Consider the following 13,773-nt stretch of genomic DNA (forward strand, 5'->3'; position numbering starts at 1 on the left):
TTCTTCGTCTAAAAACCTGGGCCATATTCTCCCAAAACTACACAAAGTTTCAGTAGGAAGAGTGGGCACACACAGTAGGGAACATCAAATCTAAAGTGCTTGTCAGACAAATCTTTCCTTTACTTGTTTATCACAGATTCTAAAAGTGAGCAGTCACTTTCCCCCAAGGATTCCCATAATATCCACTTCAACTAATAGTTCCTCTTTTTAGTCAGAATGAGGTCCAGAATATAAGTTCCTTGTGTTGGTTATTTCACTGTTGAAGGACGAAATGATCATTTGAGTTAAGAAAAAAATATTCATTCTATTCTTGGCAGAATGAGGGAGCCCCAGCAGAAGCCCCAGTATTGGCATATCCCCCAACTATTGTATCACAATGCCGTGTCAGACTTGGGAGATGCTACTTTCTCTCCAGGTGACTTACAACATATTTTGATTAAAATACACTTTCACTTCTCCTTTCCTTTTCTCTTCATTACCCAAATAGGATGAGAGAATCATTTAGAGCTAAAAGAAGTTATTCACATCAACCCCATTACTTTCTAGGATAAGGAAACTGAAGCTGAAAGCCCAGAAAGGTTTAGTGATTTTCATAGTGTTACACTCAAATAGTAAGTGGTTGAGTCAGAATTCAAACCCAGATCATTTGATTCCAAATCCAGTACTTCTTCCCCTATATCTTGCCACCTACCTTAGTTTTCCCTTCTGGTTTTAGGTTTTTCTCATGTAAATATACCTTTAGTATGCTATATTTCCTATCTATATCCTTCCCCCCCCCATTTTGTTTAAATAACGTATATACTTCCAGAATCATATTCTAGTCATTGGTCTATTTCATCAAGTCACAGTGATACCTTGTGGATCATATTTGCCTCCCTACATTGGAATATCAAATTCAACCTGATTTAAATAGATAGATATGCATATATATATATATATATATATATACACACATACACATATAAACATACATGTGCTTTAATAGCTTAAGATTTTTAGGACTTCCTATATACACAAAGATACCCAGACAGATTACTATATATATATATATATATACATATATATATGTATATATATGTGTGTGTGTATTTATATATGGCAATACATGTGTATAAATATATATGTGAACATGCATACATGTATACATACAGGTGTATTTGTATATGTATGTAAGTATGTAAGGTGTTCTGAAAGTCTTAGTGCAGGTTTAAACTTTAAATTTCACTAAGAGTTTTGGTATTCCATATATCTACACATATACATATATGTATATATTTGTGTATATGTCTGTATACATTTGTGTATCTAGATAGATACATAGACACATATATACATATATGCATATAAACACTTTCATTTTATTTATGTGTATATAAAATGCCATGGGTTTTATTGCTGGTTCATTTCCTATTTTATTTTGTGTGAATTGCTGGTTTCCTTTGTTCTTTCTCTACTCTATTTACTTTCAGAGTGTAGTGGAAAAAGCACGAAATTGAGGTTAGAGGATCTGAATTCAAATGCTGAATTTTATACTCACTCCCTGTGTAACCTTTGGCAACTCATTAAGCTCTGTAAGTCTGTTCCCTCACTTGTGAAATAAAAGAGGGGTCAGACCAGATGGCTTCCAATGTCCTTTTTGGCTTTAAGATCCTATGATCAAATATTCTGTATAGTAACTTGCCTGCTATTTATTATAAATAAATAAAAGCAGGGCTTCTTTTTTACTCACAATTTTTTTCCAGTTTAAATACATATGATTAAAATTTTAAAATGTTAGAGAAATGTTTGTTTGCTTCCTTACTGAATCTTGTATAAACTCCCTCCTTGTCCAAGAGCCTATAATTCTTATTTTTAAAAGTTGTAGTTCATAATGACAAATCTCTTTTCTCTGAATGTCCTGTCTATGAACAAAGAAAATTATCATTTGACATTGTTGGCCACCCTCTAGTTTGTCTGCTTCCTCTATTTCCTTCACTTGAGAGACACCATACTCATTAAGATCAGTTCATCTCTAACTAAGCATTTTTGTTTTTTTGAAAGGGTCACTAAATAGGCAGATCAAGGAATGCTACAGAAATATTCTGCTTAGACTTTAACAAAAAATATAAATGCATTAAAAGAGATGTGGAGGGGGTTAATAGTCCTACACTAGTAAGCCCTAGTCGTGTCACACCTACAATAGCATTCTTAGAAGGGCATAAATAAGTGAGATACAGAGAAGGTCAGATGGAAAGAAGCCTGGAAATTATTTCATATGGAAATTGGTTGAAGGAACTGTGCATATTTAAACCATAGGAAAAAAAAAACTAGCAAAGGGGAAGGGGACAGCGACTTGCTTGTTGCCTTCAAGTAATTAATAGTCAATCAAGTAAAGAAGGAATTAAACTTGGTTTACTTCATCCAAGAGGACAGAAATAGGAGCGATAAGCCTCTGTTGTAGAGCAGCAGATTTCGGCTCAGGCTCTGCCTGAAAGGGGATGTAGAAGTCATTAATGAGTTCCACATCCTCCCTAGAGGACCTCAAACTCAAACTGAATAAGCTGGTTAGGGAAGTTATAGATCGGATTCTTGGTCTGATATGGTTGAAACTAGGTAGCATCTGAGGTGTAGTGCAGGTCGAAATAAATCAACAAGTATTTATTGCCTATTGCATATCATCCAGTGTGCTAAGTGATGGAGATACATAGAAAAAAAAGCACAGACCCTGTTATCAAGGAGTTCACAGTCTAATGGGGGAACTAACATGCCGACAATCATATACAAACAGAATATACAGTGTGTCCCAAAAGTGTTGATGTAAGTTTTGGCTTTAATGGCTTAAAATTGCACTAAGACTTTTGTGACATGTTGTACACAGGATAAAATGGAGATTTTCTCAGAGAGAAGACTGGGAAATGCTTCTTGCATGAGACTTTAGTTTTTTAAAGGAAGCTAAGAAAGCCAGGAGATAGAGATGAGGAGGGACAGAATTTTAGGCATGAGAAACAGAGAAAAGGTACACAGTCAAGAGAAGAGCTTCCTTGCTCTTTCCCTCCCATCCCCTACACAGAGAGGACTTTTATAGAGCAAGTAATCATGCATATCAGACTTTAGAGCTATAAATACCATTAGAGAACACCTAGTCCAAAACCAAACTTTACAAATGAGAAAAACCAAATTTCAGAGAGGTTAAGTGACCTGCCCACACAGTTAACAAATAAATTAGCAGGGATCTAGCTGACCAAAGTTCAGAGGGATCTGATGTGAAATCTGGTGATCTTTTTGCTGCAACGAGGTTGTCTCTTTTTACTTCTTTTTAAAAAATATAATTTGTTTTCAAATTTCACCAATCACTTCCATAAGTCTTAACTTTTATCCCCTTCTTCTCCTGTCCCTTCCCAAGATGGCAAGTAATCTTATATGAGTCCTACACATACATGCTTATTAAACACATTTTCATATTAGTCATGTTGCAAAGAAGAATTAAAATGAATGGGAGAAGCTATAAGAAAACCAAACCAAAACTAAACATAACACAGGAGAAAGTAGTCTGCTTCATTCTGCACTCCAATTCCATAGTTCTTTCTCTGGATGTAGATGACATTTTGCCTTGAGCCCTTTGGGAATGTTTTAGGTCCTTGCATTGCTGTGAAGGGCTTAGTCTACCAGAAACAGTTCTCACATACTGTGGCGGTTACTGAGTATAATATTCTCCTGGTTCTGCTCATTTCACTCGGCATCAGTTCATATAAATCTTTCCAGGTTTTTCTGAAGTCTGACTGCTCTTCATTCCTTATAGCACAAAAGTATTCCATTACATTCATATACCACAACTTGTTCAGCCATTTCCCAATTGACAGGCATTCCCTCTATTTCTAGTTCTTGGCCAATACAAAAAAAGCTGCTGTAAATATTTTTGTACACGTAGGACCTTTTCCCATTTTTATGATCTCTTTGAGATACAACTCTAGAAGTCATACTGCTGGATCAAAGGGTATGCAAGTTTTTGTAGCTCTTTGGCCATAGTTCCAAATTGCTCTCCAGAATGGTTGGATCAGCTTACAGATCCACCAGCAATGAATTAGTGTTTCAACTTTCCCACATCTTCTCCAACATTTATCATCTTCCTGTTTTGTCATGTTAGGCAATTTGATAGGTATGATGTGGTACCTAAGAGTTGTTTTGATTTGTATCTCTCTAATCAATAGTGATTTAGAGCATTTTTTTCATATGACTATAGATAGCTTTAATTTCTTCCTCTGAAAACTGCCTGTTCATATCATTTGACCATTTACCAATTGGGGAATGACTTGTATTCTTGTAAATTTGGCTCAGTTCTCTATATATTTTAGAAATGAGGCCTTTATCATAGACACTAGTAAAAATTCTTTACCAGTTTTCTGTTTCCCTCATAATCTTAGCTGAATTGGGTTTGTTTGTGCAAAACCTTTTCAATTTAATGTAATCAAATTAATCCATTTTTCACTTCATAATGTCCTCTATCTCTTGTTTGGTCATAAATTTATCCATTCTCCATAAATATGACAAATACACTATCCCTTGCTCCCCTAATTTGTTTACAATATCAGCCTTTATTCCTAGATCATGTACTTATTTGGACTTTATTCTTGTGTATGGTGTCAGGCATTGGTCTATGCCCAGTTTCTGCCACACTGTTATCCAGTTTCCCCAGCAGTTTTTGTCAAACAGTGAGCTCTTATCCCAGAAATTAGGGTCCTTGGGTTTATTAAACAGTAGATTGCTATATTCATTGACTACTGTGTCTTAAGTACCTAATCTGTTCAACTGATCTATGCCCCTGTTTCTTAGTCAGTACAAAGTAGTTTTGATGATTGCTGCTTTATAATACAATTTGAGATCTGGTATGGCTAGGCTACCTTCCCTAGCATTTCTTTTCATCAATTCTCTGGATATTCTGGATTTTTTGCTCTTCCAGATGAATTTTGATATTATTTTTTCTAGCCCTATAAAGTCAGTTTTTGGTAGTTTGATTGTTATGGCACTGAATTTGTTTGCAATTCTTTAACACATTTAATATGTAACATATATTACAGTCATATCTGATTTTGTATAGATATTTATTTGGGTTTATGTCTTATCTCCATCACAGGTTATTAACTTCTCAATGACAAGAACCATTCCATCTAAATTTTGTGTCTCCCCTAGGGCCAAGCCCAGTGCTCTGCACATAGTAAGTATTTAGTAAATATTTGTTGAAATAATTTATTGAACTAATGAATAGTTGAAAAAATGACTGATTGTGGTGATCAAATCTTCAGGATAATTGCCCCTGTTTTGAATTTCAAGATCTTGGGTACTTTTGGAAGGTTCTGTATTTAAGGAAGAAGGCAGGACAGTAAAAAACAGTTCAGAACTGGGAGTTTTTAGACCACTAGCTTACTGGATCACCTTGGGAAAAACCGCATAGCCTTCATGATTTTCCTTCTCTTTGGAATAAGATTATATTATACTAAGGCTCTCACCTTTTAAATGGTCTCACCCCTAATATTCTATGATCAAACAGACCATCTAAGTGCTGATGTAAATGGATTAGAACAGGTTGAGGGTCAGGAATATGTAGATATAGCTTCTATAAGATTGGCTGACAAATTTAATTTCTCTATAACCTCTTTAAAAGATATCCCAACCCTGCTGTAACATGATGAAATCTGATGTAATGACATTTGATCTGTCTCATTTATAACACAATTCTTATGAACATGACTAGAGTTTTTTTTTTTTATGGAAAACTGGGTTGAATGTCAAATCTGTTATATAACTTATACTTCGGCTCTCTGTTGTGTAGTTTCCTAATTTGTGAAATCTTCAAAATTTTTTCTAGCTTTAAAATTATGTGACCCAATTGCTCTAAATTTCACATTATTGGCTCTAGACCAGTGTTTCTGGCTGTGAAAATTTTTCTGAATCTCAATTCTGCTTCTAGCCATATTAGTTATCCCTTCTGCTAGGTTATTATTATTATTATTATTATTATTATTATTTTTTTTTTTTTTTTACCTTTTATACCTTTACTCAAATAATTGAACTTAGTATTGAACAGAACTGGACCAAGGAAAAAGTCTTGTGAGACTCCACCAAAGACTTCACTGATGGAAGGAAGGTAGGAAAGAAGAAAAGAAGGAAGGAAGGAAGGAAAGAAGGAAGGAAAGAAGGAAGGATAGTATCTACTATGTATGAGGCACTGAGCTAAATATTTTACAAACACTGCCTCACTTCATTCTCAGAACAACCCTGGGAAGTAGATTTACCATTGAGGAAACTGAGGCCAACAAGGGTTAAATGATTTATCCAGAGTTGCACAGCTAATGTCTGAGGCTCAGATCTCTTTGACTCCAAGTTCAGTGTTCTGACTACTCCTAGCTACTTCAAGGGTGATAGATCAGCATTCGTCAATTAGATTAAACAGATATTCATTAAGTGCTTGTTATGTATAGAGAATTATGTAACTGCTCAGAAAGACACAAAGTTTAGCTTATAGAATGACAGGTTTCAAGTTGAAGAGAGCCTTAAGCATCATTCTAGTCCAACCCCTTTATTTTACAAAGAAGGACACTAAGCCATTTTGATATTAAGTGCCAAGACTAAGACTAATCTAGGGCCTCTGACTCCAAATCCAGCACTGTTTCCACTGTGACATGCTGACTTCTTCCTAGTAGGGGGAGAGAATGTGTACACAATTAATAAAAATTGTAATTGTTTGCTACACGATAAATATAAAGCAAGTGCTATGTAAAGTCCGAGGAGAAAAGCAAGGTCCCTGATAAGGGAATCAAGACAGGACTCCTGAGGTGCTTTTTGAGTTATAAGCCTATTTTAAGTATTCTCACAGTGTAAGCAAAGATACTGAGGTGGGAAATTGTGAGACATGTAAAGATTGTAGCTTCTGCATCAGATAATAGTGGAGAGGATATAGAGTGAAGAGGAAGTAAGACCTGAGAGATATATGGCTAAGCGCAGCACAGCCTGGAACAAAAAACAGAGAGTTGTTTTAGACTCAGAGAGTGATATTGGTGGCTCTGAAGTAGAGTTTAAACCAGATACCAAGGAATAAGGGAGCAGTGATGAAACAAGCAGTGGAATGGGTGAAAGTGATAATGACGTGGACAGTCCTGTCAAAGCTGCCTCAAAACAGAAGAGGGGAATGGCCGCAAACAGCTCCCTCAATAGGAAAAGCTTGGGAGGTTGTACTCCTAATGTACCCAAATGAGTAGTAGGTGTTTCCTCAGAAACTAAGAACACATTGAGTGCTTTCTCTGCTCCACAGAGCTTTGAGTCCCAAGCCCAAGTTAGTGGAGGTGGTGACGGGAGCTGTGGCTGTACTCAGTGGTACCATGAAACACTAGAATGGTTAAAGGAGGGAAAGAGGAAAGATGCATTCAGGAGGCCAGATCATCCTGATTATGACCCAAACACTATCCATGTCCCTGAGTTTTTCTTCAACACCTGTACTCCAGGAATGAGAAGGTGGTGGCAAGTCAAATCTCAGAACTTTGACCTAGTACTTCTATAAACTGGGGAAGTTCTATGAGCTATACTAATTGGATGCAATCATTGGAGTCAGTGAGCTGGGGCTAGTGTTTATGAAAGGCAATTGGGCCCACTCAGGTTTCGCAGAAATTGCATTTGGTAGATACTCAGATTCCGTAGTTCAGAAGGGCTACAAAGTTGCTCGAGTTGAGCAGATAGAGACCCCTGAGATGATGGAAGCTCCCTGAAGAAAGTCAGCTCATATATCCAGATTTGACAGGGTGTTTTGGAGAGAGATATGCAGAATTATTACCAAGGGAACACAGACTTATGGTGCACCTGATGGTGAATCTTCCGAAAGCAACAATAAATATCTGCTATGTGTCAAAAGAAAAAAATTAAGAAGTTTTTGGTCACATGCATTTGTATGGTGTTTGCTTTACTGACTCCTCTCTGGACAAGTTTTATATGGGTCAATTTTCAGATTGGTGGAACATTACACTCTTGCACAAATACTGTTTGAGAAAGGAAATCTCTGCTGAAACAAGGAAGGTCCTGAAGGGTTCTTTATCTTCTTGTATACAGGAAAGTCTGACACTAGGCTCCCAGTTTTGGGATGAAGCTAAATCTTGAGAACACTCCTTGAAGAAGGACACTTTAAAGAAAAGCTAAATGTGGCTGATGGGAGGGAGTGTTACCCTCTGTGCTTAAAAGCATGACATCAGAATCTGATACCATTGGCTTAACACCTAATGAGAAGAGTGAGTTGGCATTGTCTGCTCTGGGTGGTTGTGTCTTCTACCTCAAAAAATGCCTTATAGATTATGAGTTTTTGTCCATAGCCAACTTTGAAGAGTACATTCCTGTTGATGCCAATATAGAGAAAGCTGTGAAGCCCTGGTGCTATCTTTGCTAAGAGAGATTATCTAATGGTGCTAGATGTTGTGACCCTGAGCAACCTGGAAATTCTCCAGAATGGAGTAAATGGCTCCACTGAAGGAACACTGTTAGAGAGTATTGATACTTGCTGTACTCCCTTTGGGAAGTGGCTCCTAAAGCAGTGACTCTGTGCTACACTTTGTAACCCATACTTAATCAATGACTGTTTAGATGCGGCAGAAGATATCATGGCTGTGCCTGATAAAATTAGTGAAGTAGTTGACTTTCTGAAGAAACTTCCAGACCTTGAGAGACTGTTGAACAAGATTTATAGTGTTGGCTCTCCACTAAAGAGTCAGAAGCACCCAGACAGCAGAGCTATAATGTATGAAGAAACCATTCATAGCAAAAAAAAGATTGTGGATTTCTTGACCACTCTGGAAGGATTCAAAGTGAGGTGCAAAATTATTGCGATTATGGAAGAAGTGGTAGATAATTTCAAGTCTAAAATCCTTAAGTAAGTAATTATACTCCAGACTCAAAATTCAGAGGGTCGTTTTCCTGAATTGACCACAGAATTGAACCAATAGGATATAGCCTTTGACCATGAAAAAGCTCCAAAGACTGGAATTCCCAAAATGGGATTTGACTCTGATTATGATCAAGCATTGGTTGACATCAGGGACGATGAGCAGAGCCTCTTAGACTATTTAGAGAAACAGTGAAAATGGATGGACTTCAGGTCCATAATCTATTGAGGTGTTAGCAAAAATCGCTACCAATTGGAAATTCCAGAAAGTTTCACATTACATGATTTGCCAGGGGAAAATGAACTAAAGTCCACCAAAAAGGACTGTAAATGGTACTGGACAAAGGACATTGAGAAAAAGCTTGCTGATCTGATGAATGCTGATGAGCAGAGAGATACATCACTGAAGGACTGTATGAGGAGATTCTTCTCTAATTTTGATAAAAATTACAGGGACTGGCAGACTGCTGTGGAATGCATTGCTGTGTTTGATATCTTACTATGCCGGGCCAACTACAGTCGAGGTGGTGATGGTCATATGTGTCGTCCAGTAATCCTAGTACCAGATGAGGATGCTCAACCCTTCTTAAAGCTAAAAAGATCTCGACATCTATGTATTATTACAAATAAGGTTTTTGGTGATAGCTTTATTATGATAGGCTGTAAGGAAGAAGATTCAGAAGATGGTGCCTGGGATGCTTATTGTGTGCTGGTTACTGGACCAAATATGGGGGACAAATCAACCCTCATGAGACAGGCTGACCTTTTGATTATAATGGCTCAGATGGGCTGTAATGTTCCTGCTAAAGTTTGTAGTTTCACCCCATTTGATAGATTAGGTGCTTCAGAGAGAATAATGTTAGGTGAAAGTACCTTTTTTGTTGAAATGAATGAGATTGCCAGCATACTACAGCATGCAACAGAACATTCCTTGATACTCATGGATGAACTAGGTAGAGGCACTGAAACTTTTGATGGTACAGATATAGCAAATGCAGTTGTAAAAGAACTTGCCGAGATCATAAAGTGTCGTACTTTATTTTCTACACACTATCATTCATTAGTAGAGGATTACTCCCAAAATGTTGCTGTGTGCCTAGGACACATAGCATGCATGGTTGAAAATGAATGTGAAGACCCAAGTCAGGAAACCATTACCCTCCTCTATAAATTTACTAAAAGTGCTTGTCCTAAAAGCTATGGATCCAATGCAGCAAGACTTGCCGGTCTTCCTGAAGAGATTATTTGGAAAGGCTATAGGAAAGCAAAAGAATGTGAGAAGATGACCCAATCATTGAGACTGTTTCGGGAAGTTTGCCTCTCTCTTGAAAATTCAGCTGCAGATGTCCAGGCTGTTCACAAGTTGTTGACTTTGATTAAGAAAATATAAGCTTCAGCAAGTTCTGACAAAGGTGGTAGAATTCAAGACAGCATTATAATCTAATAAATTTTATTTTTTTAAAAAATGAAAAAAAAAGATTCTATTTCTCTGATCAGTCTCAGCCCCAGGAAACTGGGATTTGGAAAACTAGACTAAATAGCCATTAGCTGTATGTGGCAGCATGGCATAATGGAAAGAACTCAACTTCTGGAGTTAGGTGAACCTAGGTTCAAATACTGCTGTTGACATTTGCCATTGTAACACAGAAAATTCACTTAACCTCTATGGACCTCAGTTTTCTCATTTGTTAAATAAGAAGTTTGAGCTAGATGGCCTCTGAATTCCATTTCAGTTTTAGATCTATCTATTCGTGAAAAAGGTTCTCTAGACCCTTTTGGGGATCTCTATCCCCAAAAACACTTCCTAAGACCAGTATATGAAAATATTCTCCTCCATGGTCACTATTTGGTTCTAAGATTAACTTGTTTGTATTAGAGGTTGATCATCACACCTTGATCTACTATATGAAATTACAAGGAGGTGAAACTTTTTTTAAAAGTTGTGATTGTCATTTTTATGGGGAGCATGCATGTACTTTATGACACCTTCTTTGAATGGATTGGGAGAGTACTGGGACATTATTATTGACAACTCATTGAGAAAGAGTAAAATGTAATAGGTGGGGATTACTTGAATTGTTGTGGGTCAGTTACTACTTTCTGTGTGGCCTATTAAAGGGAATTTTCATTTTAGAATCAGATATTTTGAGACGTCCTGAGAGAGCTGAACAAAGACCAGAGAAAAGTAGACCTAGAGTGCACCTGCCTGTCTTCTTCAACCTGATGATCAATTGTTGAACCAGATCAACAACTTCACTTCAGAATTCTGATTCAGAGATTCTTGACCTTGGACTGTAAACCTAGATATAACTTTACCATCCGGTTTCCCTTAAAGATAACTTTGCTAGCTCTGAGAAGATTCTGGTGGTACCTGGAAACCAAATGCTAATGGATAGTGTTGTGAGTAATAGAAGAATACAAATTGCCTGAGGGACCATTTTGGTCCTTACCATTGTAAGTTCCCCTAAAACCTCAGTGTCCTGACCATGTGGCATGAAAACATCACTAATGTCACTGAGTTCATCCTTGTGGGCTTTCCTACTACAATCTGGCTGCAGACACTGCTCTTTATCCTCTTTCTTGGGACCTACCTATTTGTATTGATGGAGAATCTGGTCATTATCCTTACTGTCTGGACCACCAGCTCCCTCCACAAACCTATGTACTATTTTCTGGGTAGCATGTCTTTCCTGGAGATATGGTACATTTCTGTCACTGTCCCCAAGATGTTGGCTGGCTTTCTTCTTCACCCTAATACCATCTCATTCTTGAGCTGTATGACTCAGCTCTACTTCTTCCTTTCACTTGCCTGCACAGAGTGTGTACTCCTGGCTGCCATGGCATATGATCGTTATGTAGCAATCTGCCAACCACTCCACTACCCAGTCATCATGACCATAGAACTCTGTATCCAACTGACTGCCATCTCCTGGGTATGTGGCTTTTCTATTGGTGTAGTCAAGGTCTATTACATATCACGTGTTATCTTCTGTGGTCACAATGTGTTAAACCACTTTTTTTGTGATGTTTCTCCTATTCTCAAATTGGCCTGCAAGAACATTTCCATGGCTGAGATGGTGGACTTTGCCTTAGCCATTGTAATCCTTGTCTTCCCTTTCTCAGCCACTGTTCTCTCTTATGGTTTCATTATCTCCACTGTCCTACACATCCCCTCAGCTGCTGGACAGAGGAAAGCCTTCTCTACTTGTGCTTCCCATCTCACTGTGGTGATAATATTTTACATGGCTGTAATTTTCATGTATGTTCGGCCTCGAGCTATTGCCTCTTTCAACTCCAACAAGCTGATCTCAGCCATATATGCAGTCTTCACACCCATGTTGAATCCTATTATCTACTGCTTGAGGAACCAAGAAGTGAAGGATGCCATCAGAAAGACCCTAAGCAGTGGCTGGACCCTATTCTTGAGAGATTCCTCCTTTTAAAAAGCTCTTCTCATTTCTATTTAGGGATGTAGAAACCATTTCCAAGAGAAGCAAAGACTATTAAAAAATACTGAGAGGCCAGAAATGCCAGCTTAATTTTTATGTTGCAAAATAAATTCCCATAAATAAAGAGAGAAGGAAAGAGAAAGTGAGATTGGCAGAAAGACAGAGACTGAGAGACAAGGAGAAAGGGAGGGGCAGAGAAATATTCAAAGCTACAGATAAGGGGAGGAAAAGAGAGGAATTGACACCTATGCAATGATATTATTTGTAATTACTAAAAAAAGGGAGGCTCAATTTAACTCCATTTTATATAAGCTAAATGTGGGTCTGATTCCCAAGCATCGGATAATGCAGAGAAAGGGACTTAGGGACAAATTTCTCAAGAAAAAAAGTTCTTAGAAATAATTTTCCAGAAATACATTTTTAAAACATTTGCTATAAATAAGATGAATTTACATAATTCATGTAAAAATGATTAAGTATATAAGAATTGATGAGCTTGATGATCTTTGAAAAACTTGAGTAGATTTGAACAAAATAATGAATAGTGAAATGAGCAGAACCAAGAGAATACTGTATATAGTAGTAGCAATATTGTTTTAAGAGAAACTTTGAGTGATTAAGTCATTTTAACTATTATAAATACCCAAATCAACTATGAAGGACTTATAAAGAAAGAAGATATCTATACTCAGAATATATATCAGAGAAGGAACTTATAAATAAAACAATGTATAAAATCATTTTACATATATACACACACATATATATACACATATAGACACATCTATAATATTTGTATAGGTATACATATACATATATGTATGTATGTGCATGTGTATATACATATATATGTATTATATATGTATAATTCATAAATGATAATACACACATATTTGTGTCTAATGGTTGCCATCTGGGGGGAAAATGAAAAAAGGGAAAAAAGGAAGTTACATGATAACTTTATTATATATTTAAAAGGAAAGCAAGTTGTGTATAATAGATTTGCAGTTTCATGTGAAATCATCTTTTTTTCCTATTCTACTATGCTATGAAAATGCTTGTTCTTAAGTTCAGAATAAAATAAATTTTAAAAAGAATGATTAAGAATTAGGAAATAATTAGCACAGCATATTTTTGAAAGCTAACCAAAACTATAACATTATTTTAAAGAAATGTAGGCAAAATATTCAAAAACACTATTCTCTTTATAATAAAATCCTTTTCCAAAATAAGTATAGGTATGAAAATTCCATTTAAAAATGTGATAAAAAGTATGTCTCAGAAATCAAGCTCACATTTTTAATGAAAAATCACAGGAAATAGTTTGCAAGTTTTTGGTTTTAATTTTTGAAAATTAATTTATTTTTTATAATAATAATTAATTTATTATTATATTATCATTATGTTATACATTATATTATAATATAT

The 13,773-nt window shown here is 36.4% G+C and overlaps 1 protein-coding gene and 1 pseudogene across 1 annotated transcript; both read left to right on the top strand.

Annotated features, from left to right (window-relative positions):
- The first annotated feature begins 6,930 nt into the window (after positions 1-6,930).
- LOC140527371 (DNA mismatch repair protein Msh6 pseudogene) lies at positions 6,931-10,286 on the top strand (annotated as a pseudogene).
- Positions 10,287-11,382: 1,096 nt separating this feature from the next.
- Positions 11,383-12,339, top strand: LOC140527378 (olfactory receptor 6B9-like). Its single transcript, XM_072644275.1, has one exon. It carries the CDS (start codon positions 11,383-11,385, stop codon positions 12,337-12,339), a length of 957 nt encoding a protein of 318 aa, XP_072500376.1.
- Positions 12,340-13,773: the final 1,434 nt, after the last annotated feature.

This window comes from Notamacropus eugenii, chromosome 1 (assembly GCF_028372415.1).
Source record: "Notamacropus eugenii isolate mMacEug1 chromosome 1, mMacEug1.pri_v2, whole genome shotgun sequence".
NCBI classification, from domain to species: domain Eukaryota; kingdom Metazoa; phylum Chordata; class Mammalia; order Diprotodontia; family Macropodidae; genus Notamacropus; species Notamacropus eugenii.